Consider the following 26,748-nt stretch of genomic DNA (forward strand, 5'->3'; position numbering starts at 1 on the left):
TGGTAGATGAAGATGTGCGCTGCCGATGTGGGACATGGGCTCCAAATGGCGCAGCTGCAACGGCACGCATCTTGACCGTCTTAATTGCATTCCGCCAGAGAACCTTTCCTCTTGTCGGACCCACACTATTGCTACTTGCGAGTAGCGGTGAGGCTGGGGCACTTGGTTCGTCCTTGGACAAACGACCTTGAGTCAAAGTGGGAGTGCTTGAAGGTGACGTTTCGGAGATCGGAGATGCCGACGTTAATCGTAGCTCAGAAGCACTTTGCAGAGCAGCGGCGCTTAATGTGGTGGAGGGTTCGCGAGAATGGTTGTTAGAAACTGGAAGAACATTGGCCTCGAGATCATCGGTGCTCTTTTCGGAGTCGCTGCTATTTGAAAGCAAACTGACAGTTTTGTTGCCGACGCGTTTGAGACCCTTGTGGAAAGCTTTGAACCGACGTCGAACTCCATGCCAGACTTTCCTCATTCGCTCGACACCGGGGAGAGCCATAAATTGTGCCTTCAAGTCAAGAAGAACATCTAGAAGCCATTTGCGACCTCGATGGCGTAAAAATACGTAGCGTTCCATGGCAAACCACATTGAAACGGCAGCCAGGCCGAAAGAGGTGAAGATAGTGAAGACAGTGGTGATGATAGACGTGACCAGAGACTATTCACGAGGCTTTTTTTTAGTGCAGACAAAGTGGAAGAATACAAATCATACCTGGTTCGATGCATATGCGAACAAGCAGAGCCCTATGGAGAAGCAAGCAACCGACATGACCAAGAATACCAGTGGGGATCTCTTGATCCAAATGAGGACCCACCATGGGACTCGATGCCCAGGGGAACGACTAAAACATTCCAGTCAAGCTGACATCGGGAGAGGAAGTATTGGCACTTACTACATAGCTTGCTTCCAAGTTAGTCCAAGTAGACTGTTCACTGCAGCTGCGATACTGAATACGAGGGACATAAACCAGAAGGAGTTGACTGCGTCTTGTATCGGGGTCCCCACAAGAGCAAATGAAAATTGGAGTGTTGTTGCGGTGACAGCAGAAAAGAAGGTTGCCACTGTGGACAGATTGAGACTGGAAAATATCGTGAGTAAGGCTGAAGACCAAGAGGTTAGCCGTTAGCTTACTGAAAACGCTGTTAGCTTCCATCGCGGATATCTGTAGCAGTAACTTACCAGGTTATCCGTTTTGTGCTTTTGACCGAAGCGAATGGTCGGAACACCAACTTCGACGAACATGATAAGAGTGGACGTGATGCTATCCAAATGCTCTCCCATCTCCGAAGCGAGATCATGGACATAACGCTGGACAGCCGGGTAACGGAATTGCCCATTATATACCAACAAACAGGAAGCCCAATACTAGCCCAAGATGAGACTGGTGAAATCGAATAACAGCAACTCACCCTCAGGTCGCCTTCGAAGGAGTTGATTGAGGCGTTGATTGCGTCGTCCGTAAACTCGGGAAATTCGTTCAGGGAGCGACCAAATCTGCTTAGGTTGTCTGCCAAAGCCTGAAATTGTTGCGGAAACGTTTCCTGTATGGGTTCATTTATTGTTATTTTTACTGAGTGTGGGGTGACGCACCAAGTCCAAATTCTCGTCGATAATAGGTCTTGATATATGTGGCGGCGCAGCTTGACCTGCGCCAGGAATCTTCGACTGCTTGCCTCGCCGCCTGGTCTTGATTTGTGCAGTAACTGCCCCTTCTCGCACAACGTGGGTGATTTTACGAGGAAATAGGTCGGCCGCATTTTCTCGGTATAAGAAGAGCAATTGAGCTATTTGCTCGCGGAGGTGGAAGGCTGAAGAGAGGATAGCGACCGAACTACCCAATTGCCCTGTTGTCAAGTCGGGTGAGTGAATGTTTGGGACAACCACAAGCACACCCACGTGTAGCATTGGCAAAGTTACGAAGCTGTTGGACGTATGAGCTCGGCAGGCAAATGCCAAGAAAAGCGCACTTGTTTGTCAAGGCTGTCGATTCGTCTAGATAGGTCTATGGTGAGTTGGGTGCATGGTATATGAGGTCACTCACCGATGGAAACGATTGAATTGCTCTGCACCAGCAGCTTGACGGTGTTCATCCACAGATGCTTAGTGGTGAAGATCATGAGTGCGGGCCGGCTGATGGTTGACTTTTAGGCTACTCACGAACGTCTTTGTCGTCTTCGAAGCTCGGTTGTTGGGTATTGTCCGCTGAGAATAAGGATTTGGTAAGTATGGATATAGTGCCGTTGGTGGTTGCTCACGTAAGTCGGCGGCGCTGCCTGGATGCTGCAGCAGCATTTCTACCAAACTGAGAATGGTTTCTCGGCGAGTGGGCATTCGGTTGGGGGTATCACGGTGTTCAGCGTCAGTGGACATCTGAGCTGGCTCAGCACACGAGCGGACACGGAATAGTTGAGTAAGATTGAATGACCTTTAAGTTTGTGGGCGTTTAATGTAATTTTGTGTGTGGGAAACGCGCAAGTCGTATCTCGTGAGTCGTGGGAGTCGTGGACTGGCGGTAAACGGGGTTAACGGTGGCCAGTTTGGGCGTGAGGGTTCGTAGTGCGCAGAGGAAGGTTGTGGGGTAGCGCAAGGACTACTGTCGCCTATTTCCCGAACTTCTCTCTTTGACAGTTTTCATCAACGCCGGTCGGCAGGCTGGAATAAACTTTTGCGTCATTTCACAGAAAAAGCCCCTCAGGGCCAGGGAAGAGCTATGATGAGATTGAGTAATTAGAGAGCTCCTAGCACTCGCAGAGGCAACAACAACTTCAGTCCATCCTGAAGCAAAACATCGTACTGAGAACGGAAGCAAATTTTGGCCGGTTGTTCGCGTATCAATTTGCACGTGACCGTAATGATTTCTTTCACACCCTTCTCTACACTCCATGAAGCTGAACATGAAGTTTACAATGACGATGAGGCCATGGACATCGATGACGACGTGCAAGTCTCGAAAATCACACTCCCAGGCGAAACCATAACTTCTTCCCAAGCTTACATGCGGTATGTGGTTTGCACTATTCAAAAATTATCGCTCATCTCTACCTATAAGCGGCCATGGAACCTATGTCGACAATGAACTAGTCATTGCATCTGTCGCGGGGACCATAGAACGGGTCAACAAGCTTGTTACCGTCCGCGCCGTTTCAACAAAGTACAACGAGCCCCAATTGACCGTTCTGAACTGAGTTTCGTCTCAGATACAATCCCGAAGTTGGAGATTTGGTGGTCGGGAGGATTACGGAGGTTCAGCCTCGTCGATGGAAAGTCGATGCCAACTCAAGACAAGACGCGGTCCTCATGTTGTCGTCTGTTAACTTACCAGGTGGTGTGCAGGTGTGTGTTGACAGTCTGAATGGACTACACCCTCATGAACGCTTAGCGGCGTAAATTAGAAAGCGACGAGCTTCAAATGCGAACATTTTTTGAGGAAGGCGATCTTCTTGTGGCCGAAGTCCAGGCTTTTTTTGCTGATGGAGCTATGTCTCTTCATACTCGGTCCCTGAAGTATGGCAAGGCTCGTGGTATTGAATCCTTTTTTCCATTCTCTGACGAACAATGCAGTTACGCAATGGCCAACTTGTCGTTATTCCCCCCATTCTTGTGCGCCGATTGAAATCACACTTCACAACTTTACCTTGTGGTGTTGACCTTATTCTTGGTCTGAATGGATATATCTGGGTCAGTAAGCATGTGCAAGAGAATGAGCAGGAGGGAGAGGAGGGCTTCGATGCTGAGACGATCTATTCCAATCGTAATGATGTCAGTTCCTTATTTGTCCTTCCACTTATACTCACTCTCCCTCAGCCCATCGACGAATCCACGCGCAGCGCTATATCCCGTGTCACCAATATTATTCGAGCTCTTGCAGCTCACTTTGTACCCTTGACGGACACACTGTTGCTCGAAGCGTATGAATGGACAGTGGAGAACGACATAGATGCAAAAAGCCTGTTGTCTGAAGACATTAGTGACGCTTTAGTAGCCTCGATAGCCGGTGGAACATGATTTTTGTGCGACAGCTTGGATGAATCGTTTGTAAGGACCGCAAGTTGGTCAGCTTGAGGGGTTCGGATCACTTTTGGACCCTACTCTTTCCCTCCATCGGCCATGGCCACCCTGACTCGACCTGCGACGAGTAGAGCTGAGGACTCTTCAGCGCAGGCGTTGGACTCAATTCTCACCTCATCTGTCCCTACTCCATTTCCACGCGAACTTCTTCAAGCGCCAGAAATCGTTGCAACGATGGAAGCAGGCCCGTCCCGTGTCATTGAAGTGCCACCAGCTGTGGTTCAGGTCCGTATTTCGTCTCTATCTACGAGGAGTCTCAGAATATATGCAGCAAGAACTACTACCCTCCATCGCCTTTGTCGAAAAAACTTGCCTAATGACGCTCAATACCCTTCTTTCGGGGCCGACTCGATGGACGCCCATTGTCCCCGACCGTAGACACTCGATGCCATCGTCCCCCACAGCGTCTGCTGCGCCGCAAGCGGAATTTCAGTCCTCATCAGCCTTGCAAACACTAGTTTCCAATCTACGGAGTCAAGATAGCGAAATGGTCGAGCTACAAGGCAGCTCAGACACGGCTTTATTGAACGAGCTTCGTAGCCGTGTAGACCAAATGGCTCCGTCACTCGAACCCGCCGATGCTCATTTAGCAGAGTCCATCGTTTCACTCCTCACTCATTTTAACCAACTTTCAACCCTCTATTCAACGGATAATACTTCTCGCTCCATGGCTCTCCACGAAGAGCCCCTTCTTCCGCCCCGCGATCTCTTTAATACGCTGAAACGGCAATTGAGCGACCTCCAGATTGAAAGACAGACGTCCCAACACGAACCCCTGCCACCAAACACACCTCCCGTCATAGCAGTCGAAAAAACGCTGTTGTGGTCAAAGATTGATGAAGAGCTTGACAACGTTCTCGCCCTTTGCAAGGAACACGCCGAACGCCTCGACCATCTGCCTCCCCAATACGACTATGACGACCTGGAGCACCCCCCGCAGTATGATCTCCAGTCTCCTCGAGCCAGTCTAGAAGAACCGAAGGGCAAAGCAACTCTGCAGTCTCCAACTCTTGCAACCACGAACGAGAAAATGCGTCTGGACCTGGAAGCTGTAACAATGGCGATCGACCGGCTCTATCTCGTTGCCCCTCAGTTGCATAACCAACGTGTGGAGCTCAAGTCATCCAAAGTCGCCCAAATGGAGAAGGCAAGGAAGGAAGGAGCGTCGTCAGTGGCTCGGGGAAAGCAGAAGGAAAACGATACGCGTGATCTAGAGAGGATGTTAGAGCTTATTGGGAAGGCATCAGAACGTACATTGAAGGACCAGTCAGTTATTCTTGAGGGCGGAATGAAATCAAGGCTAGAAAGGGCACGGCAACGAGATGTCGCTAAGGTACGTTCTAATGGAGTAAGATTCATTGAACTCAATATCTTGCAGCGAGAAGCTTTCGTGGAACACTTGGCCGGCTACTCAGACGCTCGGCGCTTCCACCAACAAGACGCGATTCTGCAGCCACATCGGACAAAAAGCCCAGAAGCCATGCTAACCTTGCCTGAATTCATCAGAGAGCCTATACCTGATAGCGTTCGCTTGCAGGACCCTAACGCAATGCTTACCCTTCCTGAATTCGTAAAAGAGATGCCTCCGCCACATGTTGTTGAGCGTTCTTCACCTCCAACACCTCCTTCTGCTACTCGTATCAAGTCTAGACGATCCCGCAGTCTTTCTTCCCCTTCACTTTCATGGTTAAGAAGCTCAAGCTCACGGTCAACCCTCAAATCTGAAATGAGCAACTCTGCGTCAATTGAGTCTGTACTCGAAACAGATAGTAAGTCCTGATTCCTTCCCTTGGGGCAGTGGGCCTTACGCGCACTTTCAGCTAAATTTTCTGTGACCTACGTCGCAGAGCATCACGAGAATCTCCATCATATACTCGTCTTCCTCACTATTCATGGTGCTACCCCTGGTGTTGATATCGAAGCCGAAGTCTTACCATCAGGCGGCGGAGACTCAGAATCTGGCGGGGACTATTTAGTTATCAAAAGCGGGGCCCATACATCACTTCCATTGGTTCTCCCTGGTCGAACTGCTCCAGGCAAGCAGCCAGTTCGTGTCCAAGGCTCACATTTCGAAATCAAATTGTCAACATTATCCTCCTCCAACTCATCATCCCCCGATCTCTCTTATTCCGCACCACTTCTCGACGCAACTCAGCTAAATACTTCGGCGCCATCAACTTTCATATGCGCTTCTTGTTCTTTACCATTGGTTCAATCTGCAGCGGCGGTGCAAACGTATCAAGATCTGCCTTCTGAGCATTGGGAAGAACTTGTGGACGCTTGGATGTGTCATTCGGACCAAAAACTTAATGAGCGGGTAATGAAACAGGGGAAGGGAGGTTTTTGGCCCGGACGAGGGCAGGCACTTGTTGGAGGGAGTTATATTTTGTTCGAGGAACAAGCTATGACGAGGCAAAATCTATCTCCGGCGGAGGAAACGAAGGTGCGTCCATCTACGATATCCTTTTCTTTTCGGACCAAAAAGAAGACCGGCGTTGGGTACACTTACCAACGGTCGTTGTCCCGCACGTTCCTGAAACATCTTTCTACCCCGAAAACCGTTCAGGTTTTCTGTGTGGTGGAGGTTGTGAATGGCTCGTTGAGGGCATGGCTCCATCGGTTGATACAAAGCGTCCCAAATTGATTCGACTCGCTCTTTTAACAACTCTCGAGTAAAGAGGTCAATCTCTCGGGGGCTACAATCGAGCGCACAGTTTTCGCTCCGTTTTAACTTCATATCCTCGTGTTTGCTCAACTTTTTTCTGTAGCGTGGTGAGGATTGGCGGCTCGTTCGGTGTTTATGTGGTGCTGTTGTTGGACGTTGTCAAGAGCATGAGGCGTCCGGGGAGATGCAGAATGTCTTCCGCATGCTCAAATACGCCATCCGACCAGTGAGCTCCGCAACAGAGTGAGTTTCTCGACGAGTCGCACCACTTCAGTCCGCTTATTCTTTACACAGACCGTCAAGATTGCCGCTTTCTGCATTCATCGTTGAAGATATGGCGGAGTTCGTTGAGGCCCATGCGTCATACCGCTTTATCATACTCGACGAAGAAGAAGAAAAAGCGCGAATATTGGTGCGGCTAACACTTGTTTCAAGCACAAAGCTGATCGTCTGTAGATATGGCTCTTCAAACCCAACATGCGGATGGCTTATACTACTCAAACACAATATGCCCTCCCTCGCAGTGCCTCGATTCGGACCGCTAAAGTGCTGTACAAACTTCTCGGCCCTTCTGAAGTAGTCACAGATTTGAAAAGGTAGATGACTTGACTGTTTTTTTCCCTTCTCTTGTGCTAATCTTATCTAAAGTATCCTCAACACCTATCCCGGCTTCCCGCAAGCCGAGTATCTGTTCTACCCAATGGACATCTGCCGACAGCTAGCCGCAGTCTTGAAGGAGAGCAATAGGTCGTATCCGGAGAGCATGCGAGTAATGACGGGTCTCGAGGTGGGTTGGTTGCGACGGGCGTGAACTAATTATCTTATATCAGCGAGAGCCGGTCTCGATTTACTTCTATTTGCTCCCTCATCACACTCACTCATATCGCCCTTGTGTATCGCTTTAATGTTTGTATTACTCAGTGTCTTGTAGATACGTAGAAAAAAAACAGCGCTTTCGGTTTGAAGGGCTGACTCAGCAATCAACCAAGCATAGCCACATCAATTTGGACCCTCCCTTTGTCCCACAATCCTTCATGAGCGAAAGGCGTCAATCGACGCGAATTTCTGCAGCTAGAGCCCGGGACACGTCGTCGTCGAAGAATGTACCTAATGCTCAAGCCTCCGTAAGTGACGACGACGACGGTTTTGAGGGGTTCAGCGAGGAAGACTCGGACAAGGATTCAGAAAGTGAAGCTGATTATGGTGGACAACTTTGTTTCGCTTCAGAAGAAAGCCGCTGAACTGCTGCAGGTCCACCGAGTGCCAAAAGACAAAAAACCGCAAAAAGCGCCGCAGTAGCAAAACGTGGTCCTACTACCAAGGGTCGCCGACAAAAGAACTGCCCGTTGGTCGAGTTGCCACTGGACGTTTTGTTCGAGGTGAACAGAAAGTGTCGCTTCTCATCATGATTCGTATTCATGCGGTGTTGTTCAGATCTTTGGAAGATGCCCTCCTGAAGACCTGATCTCCTTCAGTCGGACAAGCCACACCTTACGCGCACATCTCTTGTCGGAGGCCAGCGGGGGTATTTGGAGGGCTGCACGTGAACACGCGGATGGCCCTCCCGTTTGCCCTGGAATGTCAGAGCAACAGTGGGCACATTTGTTATATGGCAAGCCTGTGTGCCAGGTATGTTAGGTTCATTTTACTTTACTGCTGGCCAGTTGACAAGTATTTTGCCAGTCTTGCGGAGCCCGTAATATCCAGCGCGTAGACTGGGGGCTCCAACGACGAATATGCGTCGCCTGTCGGAAGGGAAAGTACGTCTGCCGTTGTAGTGGGTATGGCCTCTGAATGTTGAAATAGCTTGGTCGTTAAATCGCGCTTCAAGACCTCATACCCAGACGTTGATCTTAGCATCCTCGATCTATTGCTATATACTCATAGTTGCGCTGTCGCGATTACTTCTTTTATTTTGCGCTGAAACTTGACCAGTCGGTGGGCATTCGCATGGCCACGCATCGAGTAGCTTCTTCTATTGGCAAGCTGATATCACAGCGATGGTACAAAAAATGCAAGCACTCGACAAAGACATACAACTACGTGTCCCAGGTGCTCGGAAAAGAAAAGAAGCATTCATCGCCGAGCGGAAAGCTTTCATTGAATCTATTGCAGAGGTACTTCCCTTTGTACTGGCGACTTCTTCGACTACTGACTCCCTGAACATAGCATGCGGAGGTGTGTTTAAGCTGGCTTGATGGAGCGAAAGACCGTCGGCAGAAGGAGAAGCAGCTTGTGCAAAAGAAGAGATTTGACGAGTCCGTGTTTCTCTCTGCTATTCTTCGGTGTTGACATTTCGACTCAGCATTAAGGCGAAGCTCATGGCTTTGGGCTACGAAGAAAAAGATATGCAAGTGATTCGGTGGCAAACCAGTGTGCAGCAGGCTACTCCATTGACGGAGCGTGGTAAGCACCTTAACCAGTTCCATCATCTTGAGTATTTAATATGTAAACAGGTTGGAAGATCCTACGGCCATCATTGGAGACGGATGTCCGGGACGCGAAGGAAAAACGTCTAAAGGCGGAACAGCAGCAGTTGCTTGCCAAGCGGCGCAAGATTGTGGTGCAACTATATGAAGACCATAAGCGCACGCTCGTTCCAAACCAATGGAGGACCCTCCCCAAATTGTTTGAGCTCTGTGAGGATGCGATGTTCCAGTCAGTGATTAACTGTCCAGCGGATGTCGAGGTCACTGCCGCCCATTTCAACGACGCGATTCAGGCGCTTCCACAGACAATAATTGCACTCCAGACCGCACGCACGGCCAATTTACAGGCTTTGATCGATTCCAAGCCTCTCTCTATTCAGGTTACAGAACCAGAACCTGGTGAAATCGCCCCTCACCCACGATCACTGAATTCAGCTCTCGCCGTCTTTGTTTGTGAAAAAAGATGTAGTACGTGGAACACCAGCGAGGTGACCTACATTGGCGAGGAAGCCGCGGCAGCACATGAATGCAAACATTCACAATATTACAATGAAGCGCCACCCGCAGAGACGGTCTTCAAACTGAGTCAACGCGGAGTCCTCGCGGCCTCATCTCTGGTCAAATTATCTGGTCTCGACGTGACTAATGCCACCTGCGCTCAGATGGACCGGCTCGATGCGCGTTATATCTGTCTGGGGTGTCCCCGTCGTCGGTCGGCTCAGGGAGAACATCACAATGCATACTCGTGGCGTGCTGCGGTAAAAGGCTGCTCAATTTTTGACAAAACTCTGACACCATCTGCGTAGGTTACTCATTTTGCCCTGAAGGGCTGCAATCCGAATCTTGTCGCGCCTCAAATGCAACTGATGGATTCTGCTCAAACCGACGCTGTGAAGCGAACAGAGGGTGCTGATACGACATTATCATGGACTTGCAACCACTGCGCAGCCCACTTGAAAAATTGCGACACTCGCGCAAATGTTGTCGAGCACTGCAAAACTAGCCATGCCATTGTCGATCCCGTAGTCCCTCGGGATCTTTTCCGACTACTTGACTTGCAACGCCCGGCCGCTAGTTTTCTCATCCCGGTTGAGCAGAGCCAATACCACTGTATGCTCTGTTCTACGCCCTCGCAGAAAACGCGGCTGTTCATCTTCGAAGGTGTCAGATCGCACATAAAGGCCAAGTTCGTCCTGTCACTCTACGAAGTCAATCTACTCATGCGGTCATGTTTCTCAGACATAAAATACCAGAACCTAAGGAGAACGTCCATTGGAGGAAGGCTCGCAGATAGTCAAAAGCTTTAGCATGACGTGTAACGTATTTCTTGAATTCAAGTTGACGAGGCTTGATTACTGCAGGCGTGGGTGGTTTATTAAAGCAACTACGATGCAACGATGGTGAACGCTGCTAGCTCATTTTCCTTCCTTGACTGCGTTTGTCTCCCCAGATGTGATGCTTCTGGAATCTGAAGTGCGGATTCAAGTTTGCATATGACTGCAACTCGAGTATTAGGATTGTGTCAATTGAAGTTATTGAACGCGGAGCGCTCACCCATCCCGGCGCAACGCCGGACCGGCGTCCCGGTTCCTACTACTTGAAACTTGACTCAGCCGGTGACTTTCCCAGATGCAGTTATTCTCAGACACAAGCAGAGCGTCCCGCCTCCGGTAGAAAGCTTTGCCGTAACGTGGACTCGTTGATATTTAAACCGACTCGGACGGTGCGCTCTCACTGCAAACAATGTCCACCCTTGGAGCCAAGTTGGAACAGATTCTGGTAAGCTCACAGTGTGACAATTGTCAAAGATAAACTTTGTGGCCTCTAGAAGGAAGCGGTGAATGGCGGGACGATTCCTGCATCATTCGTCGCTGTCGTAGACAAAGAGGGAACGATAGTCTCACAGCAAGTTGGCAACAGGCTCGTCGATGACGCGACAAGCGGGGTTGTCGACGAAGACACAATTTTCTGGCTTTGTAGCCAGACCAAGCTCGTCACTTCTGTATGACGCCGAAGCTCTTTCGGAAGCTTGTTCGCTGACATATTTCAGATTGCTGCACTCCAGATGGTCGACGCGGGAAAGATAACCCTCGATACCCCTGTCGAGGAAGTGCTTCCTGAACTGAAGAACCCTCTGGTTGTCACTGCACACGATGAGTCTGGACGAATCAAATCGACTGTCCCCGCTAAAGGCAAAATTACATTTGGGCAGCTGCTACGCCATACGAGTGGCCTGGAGTATGCGCTTGACGGAAAACTTGCCCCCAGTGGTCCTTGGTTAGGTCTGCCCCCGGCTTACACTCACAACTACAAGGGTCAAGGCGTCGAGAAATACTTCGACCTAGTGAAGGTCAGAATCAGTCCAGAGTTTCAACACAATTAACATCTATACAGGGAGACCTTCCGGGAGTTCCGTTGCGCTTCGAGCCTGGCACAAATTGTTTGCGACAAGTTCCACTGGTAGTAACATGCTAACGATTAGATAGGGGCTTACGGCTATGGCACCGACTGCGCTGGCTTTATCGTCGAACGTCTCTCCGGAAAATCGCTGGAGCAGTACTTGTAGGAATAACTTGAGTAAGCGGTCTTAGAGCACTCAATGTTTCCAGCCAGGACCACATTTTTGCTCCGCTTGGGATCTTTTCTGCGTCGTTCAAGCTATCGCAAGACAAAAAGGACAAGTTGCTCCACCTGTCGTTACGCGAGACCAATGGAACACTCAAGTCGCTCGACATTCCTCCTTTCCACGATGAAGATTCTGAAGTCTATCTTGGAGGCGTTGGGTTATACTCGTCGCAAAAGGATTATATGCGCTTGCTGCAGCATCTACTTCAAATCAAGCGTGAGTGTCAAAAAAAGGTTTATTGAAGCGAGTCCAACAACATTCCTAGTGGGAACAGCGACTAATCCTATCTTGTCGCGTTCTTCGATAGAGGCGTTGTTCACGCCAACGTTGAACTCTAGTGGTGCAGACGTCGCCCATGCAACATCGGCATTCTACATGCCCAACGTTGGGATCCCAGCCAAAGCGGCGCAATTTTCCCATGGACTACTGCTCAACACCGCCGATATTCCCGGCAAGCGAAAGGCTGGTTCAGGTGCTTGTGAGTCGTGGTTTCCGCTGCTCTGTTTCTTGCTGAATGACGCGGACTTGCAGGGACTGGTGTGTTTGATTCAATTGAATATTTGATTCCGCGGTAACATTTGTACTTGCAGGCTGGGCGAATACCTTCTACTTTGTGGACCCATCGAAAGGGATAGCAATGGTGTTTGGGACGCAGCTGACACCTCCGGCAGACGACTTGGTGACAAAGGTGTTTTCGCAGTTGGAAAAGGAAGTTTATGTGGCGTAGAGGGCGAATATCATGTGGTGCTACTAGGCTCGCACAGAGCTCGTTGGAAACGTATGGTTGATATTGGGTTGATACATGCTTGAAAAACGAGGAGGCAACTAGCATTGAAAGATGCGCACTAGTTCTTATTGGCCCTGGATTGCGGAGGCTTTCGTCGTTGGCACGAGGCGCTGGCAGATTTTGACAAGGGAATTCGAAGTCGAGGAAGTGGGACCAAAAGAGCAAACGCCGCATAGTGTCCACTGGACAAAAAGATACTTCTGAGAAGAGTTGGCCGGAGGAGGACATGTCTAGACAAAGTCCTTGTCAATGTGACTTGCTTGAAGAACATTCGAGACTAGCGTATAAGGATCAAATCAAGACAATTGAGGAATCGGAAGCGTGTTCCGAAAGGCGGCGACTTGCAGCGAACCAGGAAGCGAGAGCCAAACGGGTGGAGCGATAACAGGTGTAACAGGCCCCAAAACCCCACCGCCGAGAAGGGAAAAGGCTGTACGAGACAGTGGCACATGGTCTATGTCGGACGATATAGCCGCAAGACAAATTTCCTGGGTGATCTGAGACAAATGATACTGCTGAGCAAACTAAGCGGTTGAAGTGCTTGCTGGCAACTACATTGTATTTTGGGGGGGGGGCAGGGCATGGCCTTTTGGTTGTTGGTTGCCATTACCGCCGACGTCGAGGAAGCAGTGAATGATGGCGTGATGCATAATGTGTCACAGGTGTGACTGATCGTCACACCGGGTGGTGCCAAAGGAAGCCAAATACAATTCTCCTCTCTCTTCCCATTCACCACCACCCACCACCACCACCGAGCTCTCCACCATTCGAGCGGTCTCCGCCATGATGCTCGTTCAGAAGCAACCACACTTTTCAACGCTGGGCACTTCACCCTACCTTTACTCTCATCGCAGGCACCCGTCAGCACCACCCGTCTCTGCGGTTGTCGTTCAGCCGACACGAACTCCTGGCCTTCTGTCCCTATCTAAACCAACGAAGAAGGAACACAAGACAGACCATAAGGCTTCACCCAAGCCTCGACAAGCTGTTATTGCTGTCCGGTCTCCAAAACCAGTACATGCTGAACCAGTTCCTCCACTCAAGCCTGCGCCAGAAATTCGCGGCCGTCAACAAGCAAAGCGACACCCTCACCAGCGCAGCTCTTCACATGCCGCACCCTCTCGTCGTCACCAGCCGTCCCCCGATCCGTTCAAAGCGGCCACTCCACCTGTCGTTGCACCGCCACCTAATAAGCGCCGACAGCCCATTCCTGTCCCGCAAAGGAAAGAGACAACCCCTCCGCCTGCCGAGGTCTCCCGTTCAGACCCAATCCTGTCTCACATGCCCCGCCGTAAGCCCCAGCGTTCAGCTACCCACGATGTCTTCCCCATCTGCGATGACATGACGGAGGCTGGATCTCGACCCACTACCCCAACTCCCCGAACTCCCCGAATCCGTCCTGAGCTCCGTCTCAATGAACCTCGCACTCCTCCTCGTCGCTCTCGCTTGCCAGAGCCGCCACTCACAGCTCCCATTTCTTCTGGTGCAACCCTTTCGTCTTTTCCCTTTCCCACCACTAGTCCTCCAAACTCGAGTCCAAAGCATCGTCCTGCAATGGCTGCCCGTCGCACCAAGCACCTTAGTGAAGGCGTTTTGATCCCTATCTCCTTCCTTCAGGATTCTCCGCTTCCCGCTGCTCGTCGTAGTCAATCAACTGAGCGTCAAGACCCAGATGACGACGGTTACTTTGCTAGTTCTCAGTTCCAGAATTCGCCCAGTCCAGACGAGCTTCCTCCCCCGTTGTTTGCCTGAGTTCGTGGAGCAGTTTTGGCTCTTATCTTTATTCTTATTTATTCCAGGCGCTCTATCTTATTCCTATTTCGGTCTACCGACACCGGCATTTTGGCACCCTCGTTCCGGACACCCGAGCTCGCTCCTTATCCTTTCCGTCTCCCAGCATTGCCTGGTTACATTGCGTTCTGTGTAACTGTTTTTTGGGTTTCACGTCTCAGCCTCTTTCTCCTCTTTGTAGCGGTTTAGTGTATACGTAGAGAGGTGACCACCTTTTCCTTTTTGCTTTCTAGTTAACTGACAGCTTTTGACAGTCTGAAACCAAAACAAGCAGCAAGAAATGAAACAGAAGGCTGCTTAATTTATCCCCCGATCCTAGTACCGCCCACACCACCACCACCCATCTTGGTTCCGCCCCCCTTCTTGATGGTGTCCTCCACCGCATCATCCTACAACAACATCCGCGATCATCACAAAACCGCCCTTTAGGGCGGTCTTTCCCTGCCGAATCAACTCGTAGGCTGGGTCCTATTTACCGGCTTGTCCGACATCGACGTTTGCACCCACCTCAAAATCCTGATGATGACCGCAACGACGACACATCTGTATCATATTGCATCGCATCGCATTGTTGTTCCTGTGACATTTCTTGACTTTTTTTCTCCTTTGGCGACATGTCGACCAGCCACCGAGTCGACTACGACCTCACGTCGCCACCTTGTTCCCCACTCCATTCGCCGCCCTATTTTATCTGCCGCCTATTACTTCTTTTTCTCCTTTCTTTTCCATCTCCACTGTGTCTATTGGTACGTTTTCGCTCGTCTCAATTTGAGCTAAATGCTGATGCTTTTTGCTGTAGCCCCCCCTATCACTGTACCATCAAGGCATACCCTATCTTAGATCGGGACTGGTGCAACGACCTGAACTCACATCCCATGAATTGGATGGAAACCGTCTCCGCACCCGTCACCACATTATCCATCAACCCCCACACTCCTTGAAGAGAAACCAGACGATGTATTTGTATCGTATCGTTAGTTGGAGCAGAGTCGTAGCAGTAGTAGTAGCAATAGCAGTCGCGATAGCAGTAGTGTAGGTAAGTTAGCTAGCATACGTACAGTGGGATACTAGAATTGACCTTGTTCCCTTATGATTGTTGTGAGCTGGTCATTCAAAGCAAGGTGGTCTGTAGTACCCGACTGGGAGCCCAAAGTAGCCGCTCCAATCGGGTCGCTTCCGGTTTTTTACGACAGTGAGTTAATGACCGATCACATGATTTTTGTTGCTTGTTGCTTGCTCCCAATGCAAAGCAGATATCCAACATCTGCTGTCAGGCTAATTTCTTATGGGAGCTATGGCGTGTCTCAAGAAGTAACACCGTCTTCAGAAACCGCGTGCGTACATGAACTACTACTAATGAAGCTGATCAGGAAAAAAGTCTCGAACAGAGCAGTGGTCTTGCCGCATTCCTTGTCTCTATTAACAGGCCCTGCGTCGCACTACCCCGCAAGAAGACCGCATTTTCAGGCCGTTTATCAAGTGAATTCCTGCGAACTTGAAAGGCCTCGTCACAATCTGCAGCCGCATTCCTGGCGTTGTCGCTGGTTTCAGTTGGACTACGATTTCGGCATCCTTCACGCAGACCAATGGATTCTGGTAGAGGACGAAGAGTTCTTTATTGCCGAGTGCTCTGGGGGGACGCTTCAAGTGGTCGCCTGCTTGTGCCCTCGAGGACTGTGTGATGGACAGGGGAACAGACCCACCCGCGGCTGTACTGGCGAAATGGGAAGCACTAGATGCGCTGGCCGGCTTGCTCGGGAACATGTTTACGCATTCGATTGGTATGGCGCTCTCCCCAGGCACGCGCGTCGGCTTTGTAGTCGTCCCAGAAGGCACAATCAACGGAGGGTATGTTGTTGACTTTTCCGTTGGCCAAACAGTGCTCGTGAGGGTATTGGTGGCAGGGCGACATATCGATCCAAGAGCTGATGACTTGGTGGAGCAGCTCTCTTCGTCAGCCCAGCCGGGCGATGTCATAGTCGTTCCTTTGGCGCATATAAGACGACATCTTTTTGCGTGCGATCTCCGGCCACAGACTGGAGAACGTATAGAGCTGGAGGGAGGGAGGAGTGGCTTTGTAGAGGCGGTGGATGAAGCGTGTCAGCCTGAGGGACACCCGCAAGTCCATTTCCGCGATAGAATTGCCCAGGCGACAGGCGTTGCTCCAGTCTCTTCTGTCCGCAGACAATTCATCCAAGGTGACCTAATCCGTGTTATCCGAGGTGCCCATCGCTCGGTGTGCGGTGTCGTGACGCGGAGGATATTCTTCAACGGCAATTTTCGATCTGTGGTGGGCTTGGAGTTGAACGTGGTAAGACGACAAATATGCTCGCCGGCATGCTGACAAAAGGTAGAGAAGGGACTCCGGCAATGGGATCTTGAAACCGGTATCCATTTCCTGTGGCACGGATGTTCTGATGACCAGACCTACTAGTTTCGGTCCTGTCTGCTGACGCAGCCATTATAGGTGGCGCCGCCCCAACAAGCGTGTGCACGCTATTGCCTTGTCACGGAAGGCCGAGCCGAAGATGGCGCTGGCTATGTCAACCCAATTTACTGCATCGTCGACTCGATGTCAAGTTCAACAACGCTGACCGTGACTCCGACGATCCGGTCAGCGGGGAGCACGCAATACGCGCGGGATGGTCCGGCTTCATCGAGATGGACGAGGTTCTTGACATCAAAGACCCATACAAAGAGCTTCTGGTGCACTTGGACTCCGGCGGAAAACAAGGTGTGGCAGCAAAAAGGCTCTTCCCGATGGACGCTTGGCTGGACCCGAAATCAAGACGGGTATGCTTGATCGGGCAAATTGGGGACAGGATCGTGGTGATTGGGCCAGACATTCGAGGGATGTGGGACAAGTTGGGTTGCTACGGTCTGGTCTTGCCAGAACGAAGCACATTCACGATTGTTGTGGTTAAACTGCAGCGGCAAAGTGTGACTTCAAGCATGGTCCAGGATTCTTTCCCTCCGAAAAGTTTATGTCGATCGTCAAACATTGACGGGGTTCGGACTCGCGCGACGCGGTCACGGTTTTATTGATATGCAGGTAGTTTAGCGTAACAGGAATGATAATAAACGTCCACTCTACACTAGGTGTCGGCCACAGCCGTCACGGACCTTGCTTTGAAATGTCGCTTTAGTTCCCGCCGAGTTCTTTTCAACCTTTGTATTCTTCTACATAATAAGTAAAATAACAGGCCCATGGACTACGCTTTTTTGTGGCAAACCAAAGTGTGCGCCAAAGGGTGTCGAGTTTCCAGAGCCTGCTCGATAGCATCCTCGCTATACAGCAAGTCTACAGTGAGAAGCGATAATGTTGAGCTAGCGAATCTCTGCATCGGCATCTCATCGACAAAGCCTAGTTTATATGATCCCAAGGGGTAAGATCCAAACTCGGAGGTGAAGAAGCTCATGGCCGAGCGTAGAGTAGATGTTGACGTTGTCATGGGCAATTCGTGGCCAGGAAGGCAGAAGGCATACATCGGACGTTACGCGAGTTGCCTTCCTCGACGGAATCGTCCGAGGGAATCGAGAGCAGACGGAGACAGACAGTTATATACCCTAATAGCATTTTTTTGGGGGACAAATGATATGAGAAAAGGCAGAATATCCATCGACTAGTGGGTGGATAACCATATTGGCAATTGCAAAAGTCTCACACACACATCTGAAGGCGTAAACCTATGTGCATAGGAGGAAAAGAGGACATGAAAATCACGGTTACGAGCGGATCATCGATCAAGACCGACATCAGAGGCTGTGCGTAGTTTCGCCGAGCTTTCTACGGAGGTTTGGGCTTTTTGGCCTTCGGGTTAGTTTGTTGCTGTTTGCAATCAGCTTGATCAAACTATCATCATGATTGGCAAGTATAGACGGGCCAGGGACCTTGCAAAGCAAGGTGACTCGACTCGACATTGAAGTCCAACCTACCCGCACACCACGCCCAACACGGCTCCAGATACAAGCGAAAGAGCGAAGAACTCGAGTGGCTCACTTGGCAACAAGATGAAGTATGTGACACAGTGAGTGACGCTCTCCTGTGTCCTGAGACCAAACCCAGTGCTGTACAAACGGCCGTCCAAATCGGGCGAATGGCCCCAAAACGGGCCCCTTTTTTGATTTTGCCTGAAGGGACATTTGATTTGTGACTGAAGGTGCCTATATTCGTACCTGAAGGCACTTAAATTTGCACCTGAGGTCTCAATATTCATGCCTATCGGCATCATTCGTTCTTGCCTGAAGGCATCTTGCAATTTATACCTGAAGGGACTTATAATTGTGCCTGAAGGATAAAAAAACTTGACTATAGGCATTTTCATCGTATAAGTACCTCTGGGGACTTGATGGTGATGTGTTCCAAAAAAGGCAATTTAAATAACATGTCATTTCAACTCATTTAAGCCACTCTCTGCTCATAACACAATGTATCTCATGAAGGGATAATTCATTAAGTTGTATCAGACTGGTTAAAAATGTCCTCAATTAATTACAGCTTGGATTTCTTAGATCATCATATACATCAGTGATGCCAAAGTACAAACCATTTAGACCTATCCTATAGCATCTTGCTCTTGTTGGTTTTCATGCTGTTTCTCTGTTATTTGGTGACTTGCCTATTGTGCTTTGCTTCAGGATTTTGAATGGTAGCCTTTTTTTTATATTACAAGTAACTTGAATTCATCTCAGTTTCTTCAAGTAATGATAGGCCTGAGGGCATTTTTATTTGCTACTGAAGGGAAAGAACAAAACTCACTACAGGAACAAGAATGAGCTGTCCTGCAGTGACCAGAACTTACACTGAAGGGGCAAAACATAATGTACTGTAGGTTCAATGCACTTGCACCTGAGGCCCGAGGGAACAGAAATTGTGCCTCCAGGCATGAAATTGAATGCCTGAGGGAGCATAAAATATTGCCCTCGGGCACGATCTTTCGTCCCTGAGGGCGCATTGGATTTTGCCCGAAGGCAACTTTTTTGTCACTGGGCCGTTTTGGGGCCGGCCCATCAATGGGCCGTGACTCGTACAGCACCAGTGCCTATCTGTGTGACCTCACCACTTCAAGTTTCGTTTGCGAACCACCTGCAATGTTCAAACATGTCATGTCAGCAGAGAATCCGCACCACTATGAGCCACAAGGCTTTCATCCCGTCCATCTTGGCGACACCTTCAACAACGGACGGTACACCGTTCTGCACAAACTTGGCCACGGTGCATCCTCGACCATCTGGCTGGTCCACGACAAACAAACCGATGGCTACGCGGCCCTCAAAGTCATAGCTGCATGGAAATCAAGTGCCGAGGCGGCCGTATTCGCGCATCTAGACTCTCATTTCGATGCGAACGAGGAGGGCAGCAATCATGTCGCCCGCATGCTTGACCATTTTTTCCATGACGGCCCCAATGGGCGACACCAATGCATTGTCGGCGAAGTTTACGGCCCGGGCCTCAACTTGGATGCCTTCTGGTTCTGGGACTCGGAAAGCTTTCCCGCGAATATGGTTCGCCGACTGTTTGGACAAGTTGCGTTAGGAGTCAGATACCTGCATCGACGAGGCGTTGCCCACGGCGATCTCCACCCAGGGAATGTCCTCCTTTGCCTGCCGATGACTTGGTCCTCTTGGGAAGACATCGAGAAGGATATAGGGGCTCCGAGAAGAAAAGAATATGGCGCATCTCCCTCTCCTCATCTGCCGAATTATCTGGTTCCGAGCCCCCTCGATGGAGTAGACTTCCTCAGACGCTGCCTGATCAGCCCCAATGTCAAGATCTGCGACTTCAGCGAGTCGACTATCGTTGGCATGACCACGCCACCTCCCCTCGCCTCGCCGTACGCTCTGCGTGCGCCGGAATGCTTGCTCGGCTTCTCAAATCACGCGACGCTGGAAAGCGACATCTGGGCGCTTGCCGCGCTATGCGGTATGCTGTTCAGCGGCGGCGGAGGGTTGTTCATGGACTACTCCGTATCTCTGTTGAGCACCTCGAAGCCGACCAAGGACGCCATATTGCAGGATATGGTCCGGAAACTGGGTGAATTTCCGGAGCCGATGCGATCGAGCTGGGCCAGCCGAGGATATGTCGACAACCATGCACACCGGGCGCGGCCGACCTTGCTGTGGAAGGGGATAGTTCGCGCGGGCGAAGAATACGAAGCCTTGGAGACGTTACTCAGGTCCATGCTGCGTTACGAGCCGACCCAACGGGCCACTGCCCAGGACGTTGTCGACAGCAGGTGGATGGAGCAGTTTTGTCGTCGGGAGATGGCGCCAAATAACACTTTCGTGGTTGAGCTTCTTGACGAGTTCAAGCCGAGCGCTGATTCGCCATGATCTGGTGATGCATAACTTTCCATGCCAACCAGCTACTAACCGTGGTGTAGTTAGTACTCGTGGCGGGACGAGGCTCCAGGCCGGGGATAAGTATGGACGAAACCGAATCTGCCCCCACCAGCAGAAGCGACGGTCCTGTTGAGGTGTCTATTGGCACACAGCAAAACGGAGAGGTCGTTTTCACCACTGATTCGGATGGTGAATAAGCAACATTAAACGCAAGTTTGTAGTTACCTGCACTGCGAAACAGATCATGGACGTCCTACTAGTACGACTAGTATGCTTACTTCAAGATTGCTTCAAGAACAGATTCTTTCCTTATGTTGGTCATGAAACAATAATAATCCCAATAAACTCTACGCCTCGACATAGAACTCCAACCCACCCGCGCACCACGCCCAACACACCCGAGGACGGCTCCAAATGCATTGCTGCACCGGACCCATACCATCTCGAATACGTCATCGCGAAAAACGCATACGCCTACAAGGAGCTTGTTCAGAATGCAAGACGCAAACCCAACCCATAGAGAATCCAACAGCCACGGCCTGTTATTGACAAACCGGACTGATCATTCTCCAGTGCTTGGTTGCTCATTGCTCTCCCACGGGGATGCACGGCTGCCACATTGGCGTTGAGGGGATGCGGATGGGGAAGTCTAGCCAGCTGGAGCCTCAGTCGAGGAGTCCAGCAATGAAGAAGAAGAAACATGTAGTCATAAACATAACAGAACCTATAAAGAACATAAACATCGACCCGTTCGAAGTCAAGATGCCACTCACCATCCAGCACTATATACGGGCTGACCAAGCGGAAATGGCACACTGATATAGTGGATAGCGTTGCACAAGAACGCTGAGAGAAGCGAAAACCCGAGTGGCTCACTTGGCCATCGAGTTCGGGAACAAGATAAAGTATGTGACAGAGTCACATCCATCGCTTATGTAATCGAACGCTATGGCTCGGGGCTCCAACTTTCAATGTTCAAGACTCTATGCTTCGAGAGAAAAACTGCGCGAGGTCGGTGATTACCGGTGGGTCAACTAAGGCTAACGGGACGGTTCGCATCAAGGGCCGAGTCATACATTCTGCAGGGGACAAATAAGATTACTGGTTTTGCCTGCAAAAGTGGTTTCCACTTCAATCCAGGGAAGAAGCTAACCTTTCCTCGACACCATTCCCTGTTTGAAGTCTGAAAAGTATTATGTAACCGCCACACAAACAGAACAGCAGAATACGCACACTGCCGGGTTACTTTCTCGTTAACTTGGGCGGTCCTTTTACGCAGAGAGTATCTTGGAGTTGGAGGGGAGGAAGGTGGATTTTCCCTCTGTGGCGTCACGGTACTGGTAGAGGGCGAAGTTGCGTGCGAGAAGCGGTCACACCTGGTTATACCGGGGGTAGAGAGCAAGAGCCCGTACTCGCGTGTTGGATTCGCATTACTTGGTAGCACAGTCGCAAGAATATTTTCCTTCTCATTCCGATTTGGCGTTGTTGGAGTCGCAACAGCTTTGTCTCCGCGAGATATGTCAACCGGTGTTGTGAGTGCCGCTGGCTCAATGGGATCGAGGACGGAAGACGGTGGTGCTGGTGGCGATAGCGACGGCGTTGATGTTGCATTTGCGGATGGTTCAGGGATGGATTTGTGGCATTGAGGTTTGGGAACAAGAGGCTGCAGTAGCGAGGAAAAGGAGATTTTGTCGCGAGGGCAAGGAAAGTCTGACATGTTGCTGAGTTGCTCAAGTTCGTTGGTATCTGGGTCCGAAATAGTCCACAGATTGAAGAAATCATCGTCTCTGACAGATCTGGACGTTTTGAGGGTGTTCTGAACGCTGGTCGTCAATGCAGTGTCAACACAGATCCACAGTATGCTCCAGCTGCAACTTCGTCAGATGGATGGTGGGACAAAGAGTAAGTCACAGACGTCGTCAATGCCAACGTCGCCAACGCAAAAAATGCCGGGAAGAGAAGGGCGTTGATAGCGCGAGGACCTCCGATAGAAGATGAAGCAGAGACTACTTGGCCGACATACAAGCACAGAATGGCGAGCAATTCGTCATCGCTTAGGTCTGTGTCGGCTGGTAGGTCGGCGGCAACAAAAGTAATTGTTGCAAGTGCAGGGAGAGAGAAAAGGACATTTTCCAATGCCTTACACTTGTGACTTCGGTGAGCCTCGAAAATGGCATGCTGATAAACACGCACCATTGAAGTGACTGAACCACCAGATTCAGGCTGCTGCTGCTGGCCCCTACAAAATTGTCGAACGGCTGCCAAAAGCGATTTGTAGCCCAGTTGCATCGTGTCCGCCGGGTCTGAATCAGAAAGGGAGACCTCGCCACAAACAGGAAAGCATTGAGGCGAAAACTTGAAGGAGGCGCGAATGTCGCGGTCGTGTCGTGCGTTTTGAAGCAATTTCAATGTCGTCTTGACTAGACCAGAGCCAGGAGCACGAAGAAGGACTGAAGAGAATGACGCAGTAGATGGAACGCCAGAGTCATAAATAGAGCGAAGGGGGTTGCGATGGTTCATGATGGTTAAGATCAAGAACTATGTGGAGTACCGAAAGCTACAACAGTCGACCAGCTGCAGTCGGCTGGCATAAGCAAGTCTAACACAACAGATGCTCACTCCGATAGCTCTCTCTATACAGATGCTGAATTAGTTGTCCATGCGCTATTAGTACACTCTAATTTTACACTTGTCCTTCCCCTTTTACTCTACACCTTTCCCTTTTCACGCAGCCCCGGGTCAGATATCGTCGCGTCAGAGGCATCCTCGACATGTTCCGTGTTCCCTTTGGCCGCCTCCGTTTCGCTGTCAAGCAACATCTCCTTCCGATACCTCGTAGAGCCCAGCACTAGAAGAAAGAAACGTCAGCACTATCTGAGTTGGCCTAAATCATGACACTACCACTCGAATTCCTGTACAACAGGTCGATCTGCTCGAGCGACAGACCCTACAGCGCACATCAGCCTCCAGTTTTTCGAGTAAGCAAGCAAGCCTGACCTTCGTCTCGGGAATAAAGAAGTAGGCGAACAGGAGGCACCCGACACACGTCGATCCCCAAATAAAAAAGACCTTGACGCCCAACGAGGCAGTAGCGACACCATTGGGCTGGCCCTTGGTGGACTGGTCAACAAGATATGGTGTCGCATACCCAATCCCAAAATTCCAAAGCCAGTTGCTAGCGATAGCAAGGGACATGCTCTTCGCCCGGAGTTTCAAAGACTGTCATCCAATCAGATCCACGCACCCCCAAAGGGCGACAACTCCTTACGAATATTTCCCCAGAAACAACCCACGCAACCGGACCCCAACTACACGCGAAGAATGCGACTGCGGTCTGGTTAAACGAGGACGCAAACCGGCGGAAGGACTGACTGTAGAAACACGCAAATGCGATGAGAACACGCTGGGCAGCCAAATTGATGCCCCCTGCCCCAGCTTGACCGACAGTAGTTCCGACAATAGCGATGATATATTCGCAGACGAGCATTCCCGCCGCCCCGATTAGAAGAAGCCGGCGACGGCCCACCCTGTCGATAAGTTGAATGCCGACGATAGTCATAGCAGTGTTGACAACGTCAATGATAATCCTGGAAGAAAATGAGACGCGATTAGACTCAACAATGGAGACATACGTGATGATGAACGAGTTCTTGATCCCAGAATTGCTGAAGAAACTGGTGCCGTAGTACATGATAAAGTTGATACCTTCCAGAGTATGAGCAAAGTGATCGGGGGAGATAAAACCTTGTGGTTTACCCGTCAATTGTTGCCACTAAATTGTCCGTTAAAACTTGGTGCGACACGATGAGGATAACTCACAGCTTGAAGCCAGATACCAGTCCAAGTGCGCAACCCGTTCTTCGACTCAGTGTTGCGGAAGCAGTCTGCCTCTGATCAACATGAAAGTCACAAAGGAGTAGCAGGACCAACCAAACCAACTAGCATTCGCGTTCTCTTGCTCGGCGGCAAGAGCCTGTTGAATTTCCTGGGTTTGCGCGTCAACTTCGGGCGAGTTGGGAGGGGTTTTCGTGAAGCGTGATAGTGCCTTTCTTGCGGCGTTGACGCGTCCTTTGTACAGTAGATATCGAGGCGATTCGGGGAGGAGGAGCATTCCACCACCGAGAACAAAGGCCCAGACGAATTGTACAGCGATGGGAATCTACGAAACGAAAATTAGCTGGAGCGATGTAGACATCAGGGTTACATACGCGCCAGGCGCTGTGGTCGCCGAAATCCTTGGTCGCATTGAGAACGATAGCCGAAATGAGGGCACCCAGTGTTATCGCTAGTTGGTACAACCCAACAATCAAACCGCGGAGACTTTTGGGAGCGCACTCGCTCTGGTACATGGGGACCAGGCAGGATACGAGTCCAACACCAAGCCCAGCAATGACTGAAAAAAAATCAAGTCACCAAAGCGAGGGGAAATATCTTGCTCACATCGACCAACGACAAACGTCGCCCACTGCGTGTCCAACTGCAGCCCGATCCCAAGACTGAAGACACAGCAGCTTGCCACAATGCCCCATTTTCTCCCAACGATGTCGCCCATAGGATATGCGAACAACGCCCCAACGAAAGTGCCTGCCGATAGAATGGACACCACCAAACTCTTGTTGGCCGTCTTGAGGAATCTGCCTTGGGTATCCGTGCCGAGCACCCCGCTCGGGTCGTATGTTCCGAAAGTCTCTATCCAGTCTTTCATGACGATGATGCCGCCAATGGTCCCCGTATCATAACTAGTCCTTGTTAGAACAGAGCTTGGAGGAAGGACATCATGTACCCGAAGAGAATACCACCGAATGCTAAACATAGTAGAGTTGAACGTCAAGAAGCAACAAGGAAAAGATGACCGAACCGGCAAATGCACTCATCACAATCGCCCATAGTAGACTGGCAGTCGCCAAACCTTCTGAAGTTCCTCCAGGACCGCCTGCCATATTATTCGTCAAAGGGGGTAGTTGAAGAGGATGAACCCCAGATTGATGAGGAGCGTTTTATAGAGCGGTCAAAATCGATCGCCGGTCGGTACGAGGCGGTCATAAAACGCAAAGCGGGAAGAGAATGGGGCTGCCGTTAGCTTGATGGGCCTTGTGGGATTGGAGTTGAGTTGGAGCAAGTTCCAACCGCGGTGACGCGTTTTTTCCTGTGGTTCCCAAGGTCGACATACCGCCTCAAATCGCGTTGGAGGTGCTTTCTTCGGGTCCAAGGTGGGTCTGAGACTACCCGGTTCTGTGTCGGGACAGTGTTAAACCCTCCCGAGTGTCTATGGATGGGTGAGAGTTCAGCCATGTTTGCATTCGCTAGACTGACGGCAACGAGGGTCTATGACGCAGTTGAGTAAGAAAGAGATGATTCCGGGAAGAGAATCATCGCATTCGAAAATGAGCAGCCTATGACGTCTCTTCTTATGGTTCATTCTTCAGGTCGCATGTGGAGGATGTCAAGCGATGGAGCTTGTTGACTGCATATGTACGACATTGTCCAGTCGGGTTTGGGGGAGGAATCGAGGATTCAGGATGTGACTGATCATGTGATATGATGTCACTGTGACGACTTGGAAAAGTTGGAAGAGCTTGGAAGATTTGATCTCACAACGAATAATGATTCAAGGTAGGGCCGACGAGCAGTGTAGCACAAACTGATTGAAAGTAAATAGAAAGTGGATGCCTTTCCATAACGCAGATTCTGTTTTACTTACTTGATAGCAGTACCACGGACAGACCGAGTAGTTAAAAGTAATCAATTTATGAGTTTGTGCGCTTCCCATAACACACTTTTTCTCAGTCAGATATATTTTCAAGTTGGCAGGTCGCGTCAACAACACGCTCTTACCCTCACACCGTGACCATAACCATGGATCCCACCGACGACGAATATATGTTGCAGCGCCTGCTGAGCGAGATGGAGTATGATGCCTGTGTTGACGAAGAGCGCCACCAGGCAGGATCTGCCATTGCAATCCTTGTTCTTGGCTCCTTGGAGGGGCGAAGGCTTCGCAGCATACGCAGACAGCCACATCGTTTCTACCTTTGCTGACCACAA

The 26,748-nt window shown here is 50.4% G+C and overlaps 7 protein-coding genes across 7 annotated transcripts; 6 read left to right on the forward strand and 1 right to left on the reverse strand.

The window, feature by feature from the left end:
- Positions 1 to 2,846: 2,846 nt before the first annotated feature.
- MIND_00169800 (uncharacterized protein) lies at positions 2,847 to 4,000 on the forward strand (the record flags this gene model as incomplete). Its single annotated transcript, XM_037358619.1, has 6 exons — positions 2,847 to 2,995; positions 3,045 to 3,146; positions 3,193 to 3,328; positions 3,375 to 3,509; positions 3,557 to 3,754; positions 3,800 to 4,000. 6 exons carry the CDS (start codon positions 2,847 to 2,849, stop codon positions 3,998 to 4,000), a joined length of 921 nt encoding a protein of 306 aa, XP_037226529.1.
- Positions 4,001 to 4,102: 102 nt separating this feature from the next.
- On the forward strand, positions 4,103 to 10,464 carry MIND_00169900 (uncharacterized protein; the record flags this gene model as incomplete). The annotated part of the gene is made up of 19 exons (XM_037358620.1): positions 4,103 to 4,288; positions 4,335 to 5,396; positions 5,442 to 5,832; positions 5,884 to 6,506; positions 6,832 to 6,971; positions 7,023 to 7,140; positions 7,185 to 7,324; positions 7,377 to 7,519; positions 7,559 to 7,634; positions 7,723 to 7,931; positions 7,980 to 8,107; positions 8,163 to 8,357; positions 8,412 to 8,488; positions 8,535 to 8,614; positions 8,664 to 8,845; positions 8,898 to 8,986; positions 9,034 to 9,134; positions 9,185 to 9,915; positions 9,964 to 10,464. 19 exons carry the CDS (start codon positions 4,103 to 4,105, stop codon positions 10,462 to 10,464), a joined length of 5,172 nt encoding a protein of 1,723 aa, XP_037226530.1.
- Positions 10,465 to 10,900: 436 nt separating this feature from the next.
- On the forward strand, positions 10,901 to 12,510 carry MIND_00170000 (uncharacterized protein; the record flags this gene model as incomplete). Its single annotated transcript, XM_037358621.1, has 9 exons — positions 10,901 to 10,936; positions 10,986 to 11,159; positions 11,208 to 11,507; positions 11,552 to 11,597; positions 11,644 to 11,719; positions 11,767 to 11,999; positions 12,049 to 12,261; positions 12,315 to 12,320; positions 12,374 to 12,510. 9 exons carry the CDS (start codon positions 10,901 to 10,903, stop codon positions 12,508 to 12,510), a joined length of 1,221 nt encoding a protein of 406 aa, XP_037226531.1.
- A 786-nt stretch (positions 12,511 to 13,296) lies between these two features.
- MIND_00170100 (uncharacterized protein) lies at positions 13,297 to 14,322 on the forward strand (the record flags this gene model as incomplete). The annotated part of the gene is made up of 1 exon (XM_037358622.1): positions 13,297 to 14,322. Exon 1 carries the CDS (start codon positions 13,354 to 13,356, stop codon positions 14,320 to 14,322), a length of 969 nt encoding a protein of 322 aa, XP_037226532.1. The 5' UTR covers positions 13,297 to 13,353.
- A 1,720-nt stretch (positions 14,323 to 16,042) lies between these two features.
- Positions 16,043 to 16,828, forward strand: MIND_00170200 (uncharacterized protein; the record flags this gene model as incomplete). Its single annotated transcript, XM_037358623.1, has 3 exons — positions 16,043 to 16,672; positions 16,716 to 16,748; positions 16,796 to 16,828. 3 exons carry the CDS (start codon positions 16,043 to 16,045, stop codon positions 16,826 to 16,828), a joined length of 696 nt encoding a protein of 231 aa, XP_037226533.1.
- Positions 16,829 to 19,452: 2,624 nt separating this feature from the next.
- On the forward strand, positions 19,453 to 20,694 carry MIND_00170300 (Protein kinase; the record flags this gene model as incomplete). The annotated part of the gene is made up of 1 exon (XM_037358624.1): positions 19,453 to 20,694. One exon carries the CDS (start codon positions 19,453 to 19,455, stop codon positions 20,692 to 20,694), a length of 1,242 nt encoding a protein of 413 aa, XP_037226534.1.
- Positions 20,695 to 23,411: 2,717 nt separating this feature from the next.
- On the reverse strand, positions 23,412 to 25,643 carry MIND_00170400 (Monosaccharide importer; the record flags this gene model as incomplete). Its single annotated transcript, XM_037358625.1, has 12 exons — positions 23,412 to 23,551; positions 23,605 to 23,650; positions 23,701 to 23,922; positions 23,972 to 24,030; positions 24,076 to 24,290; positions 24,336 to 24,475; positions 24,523 to 24,593; positions 24,634 to 24,862; positions 24,912 to 25,096; positions 25,144 to 25,442; positions 25,487 to 25,508; positions 25,562 to 25,643. The coding sequence occupies 12 exons, from the start codon at positions 25,641 to 25,643 to the stop codon at positions 23,412 to 23,414; spliced, it is 1,710 nt and encodes a 569-aa protein (XP_037226535.1).
- Positions 25,644 to 26,748: the final 1,105 nt, after the last annotated feature.

Source organism: Mycena indigotica (assembly GCF_014461135.1).
Source record: "Mycena indigotica strain 171206Taipei chromosome Unknown Mind.scaff0001, whole genome shotgun sequence".
Taxonomy (NCBI): Eukaryota; Fungi; Basidiomycota; class Agaricomycetes; order Agaricales; family Mycenaceae; genus Mycena; species Mycena indigotica.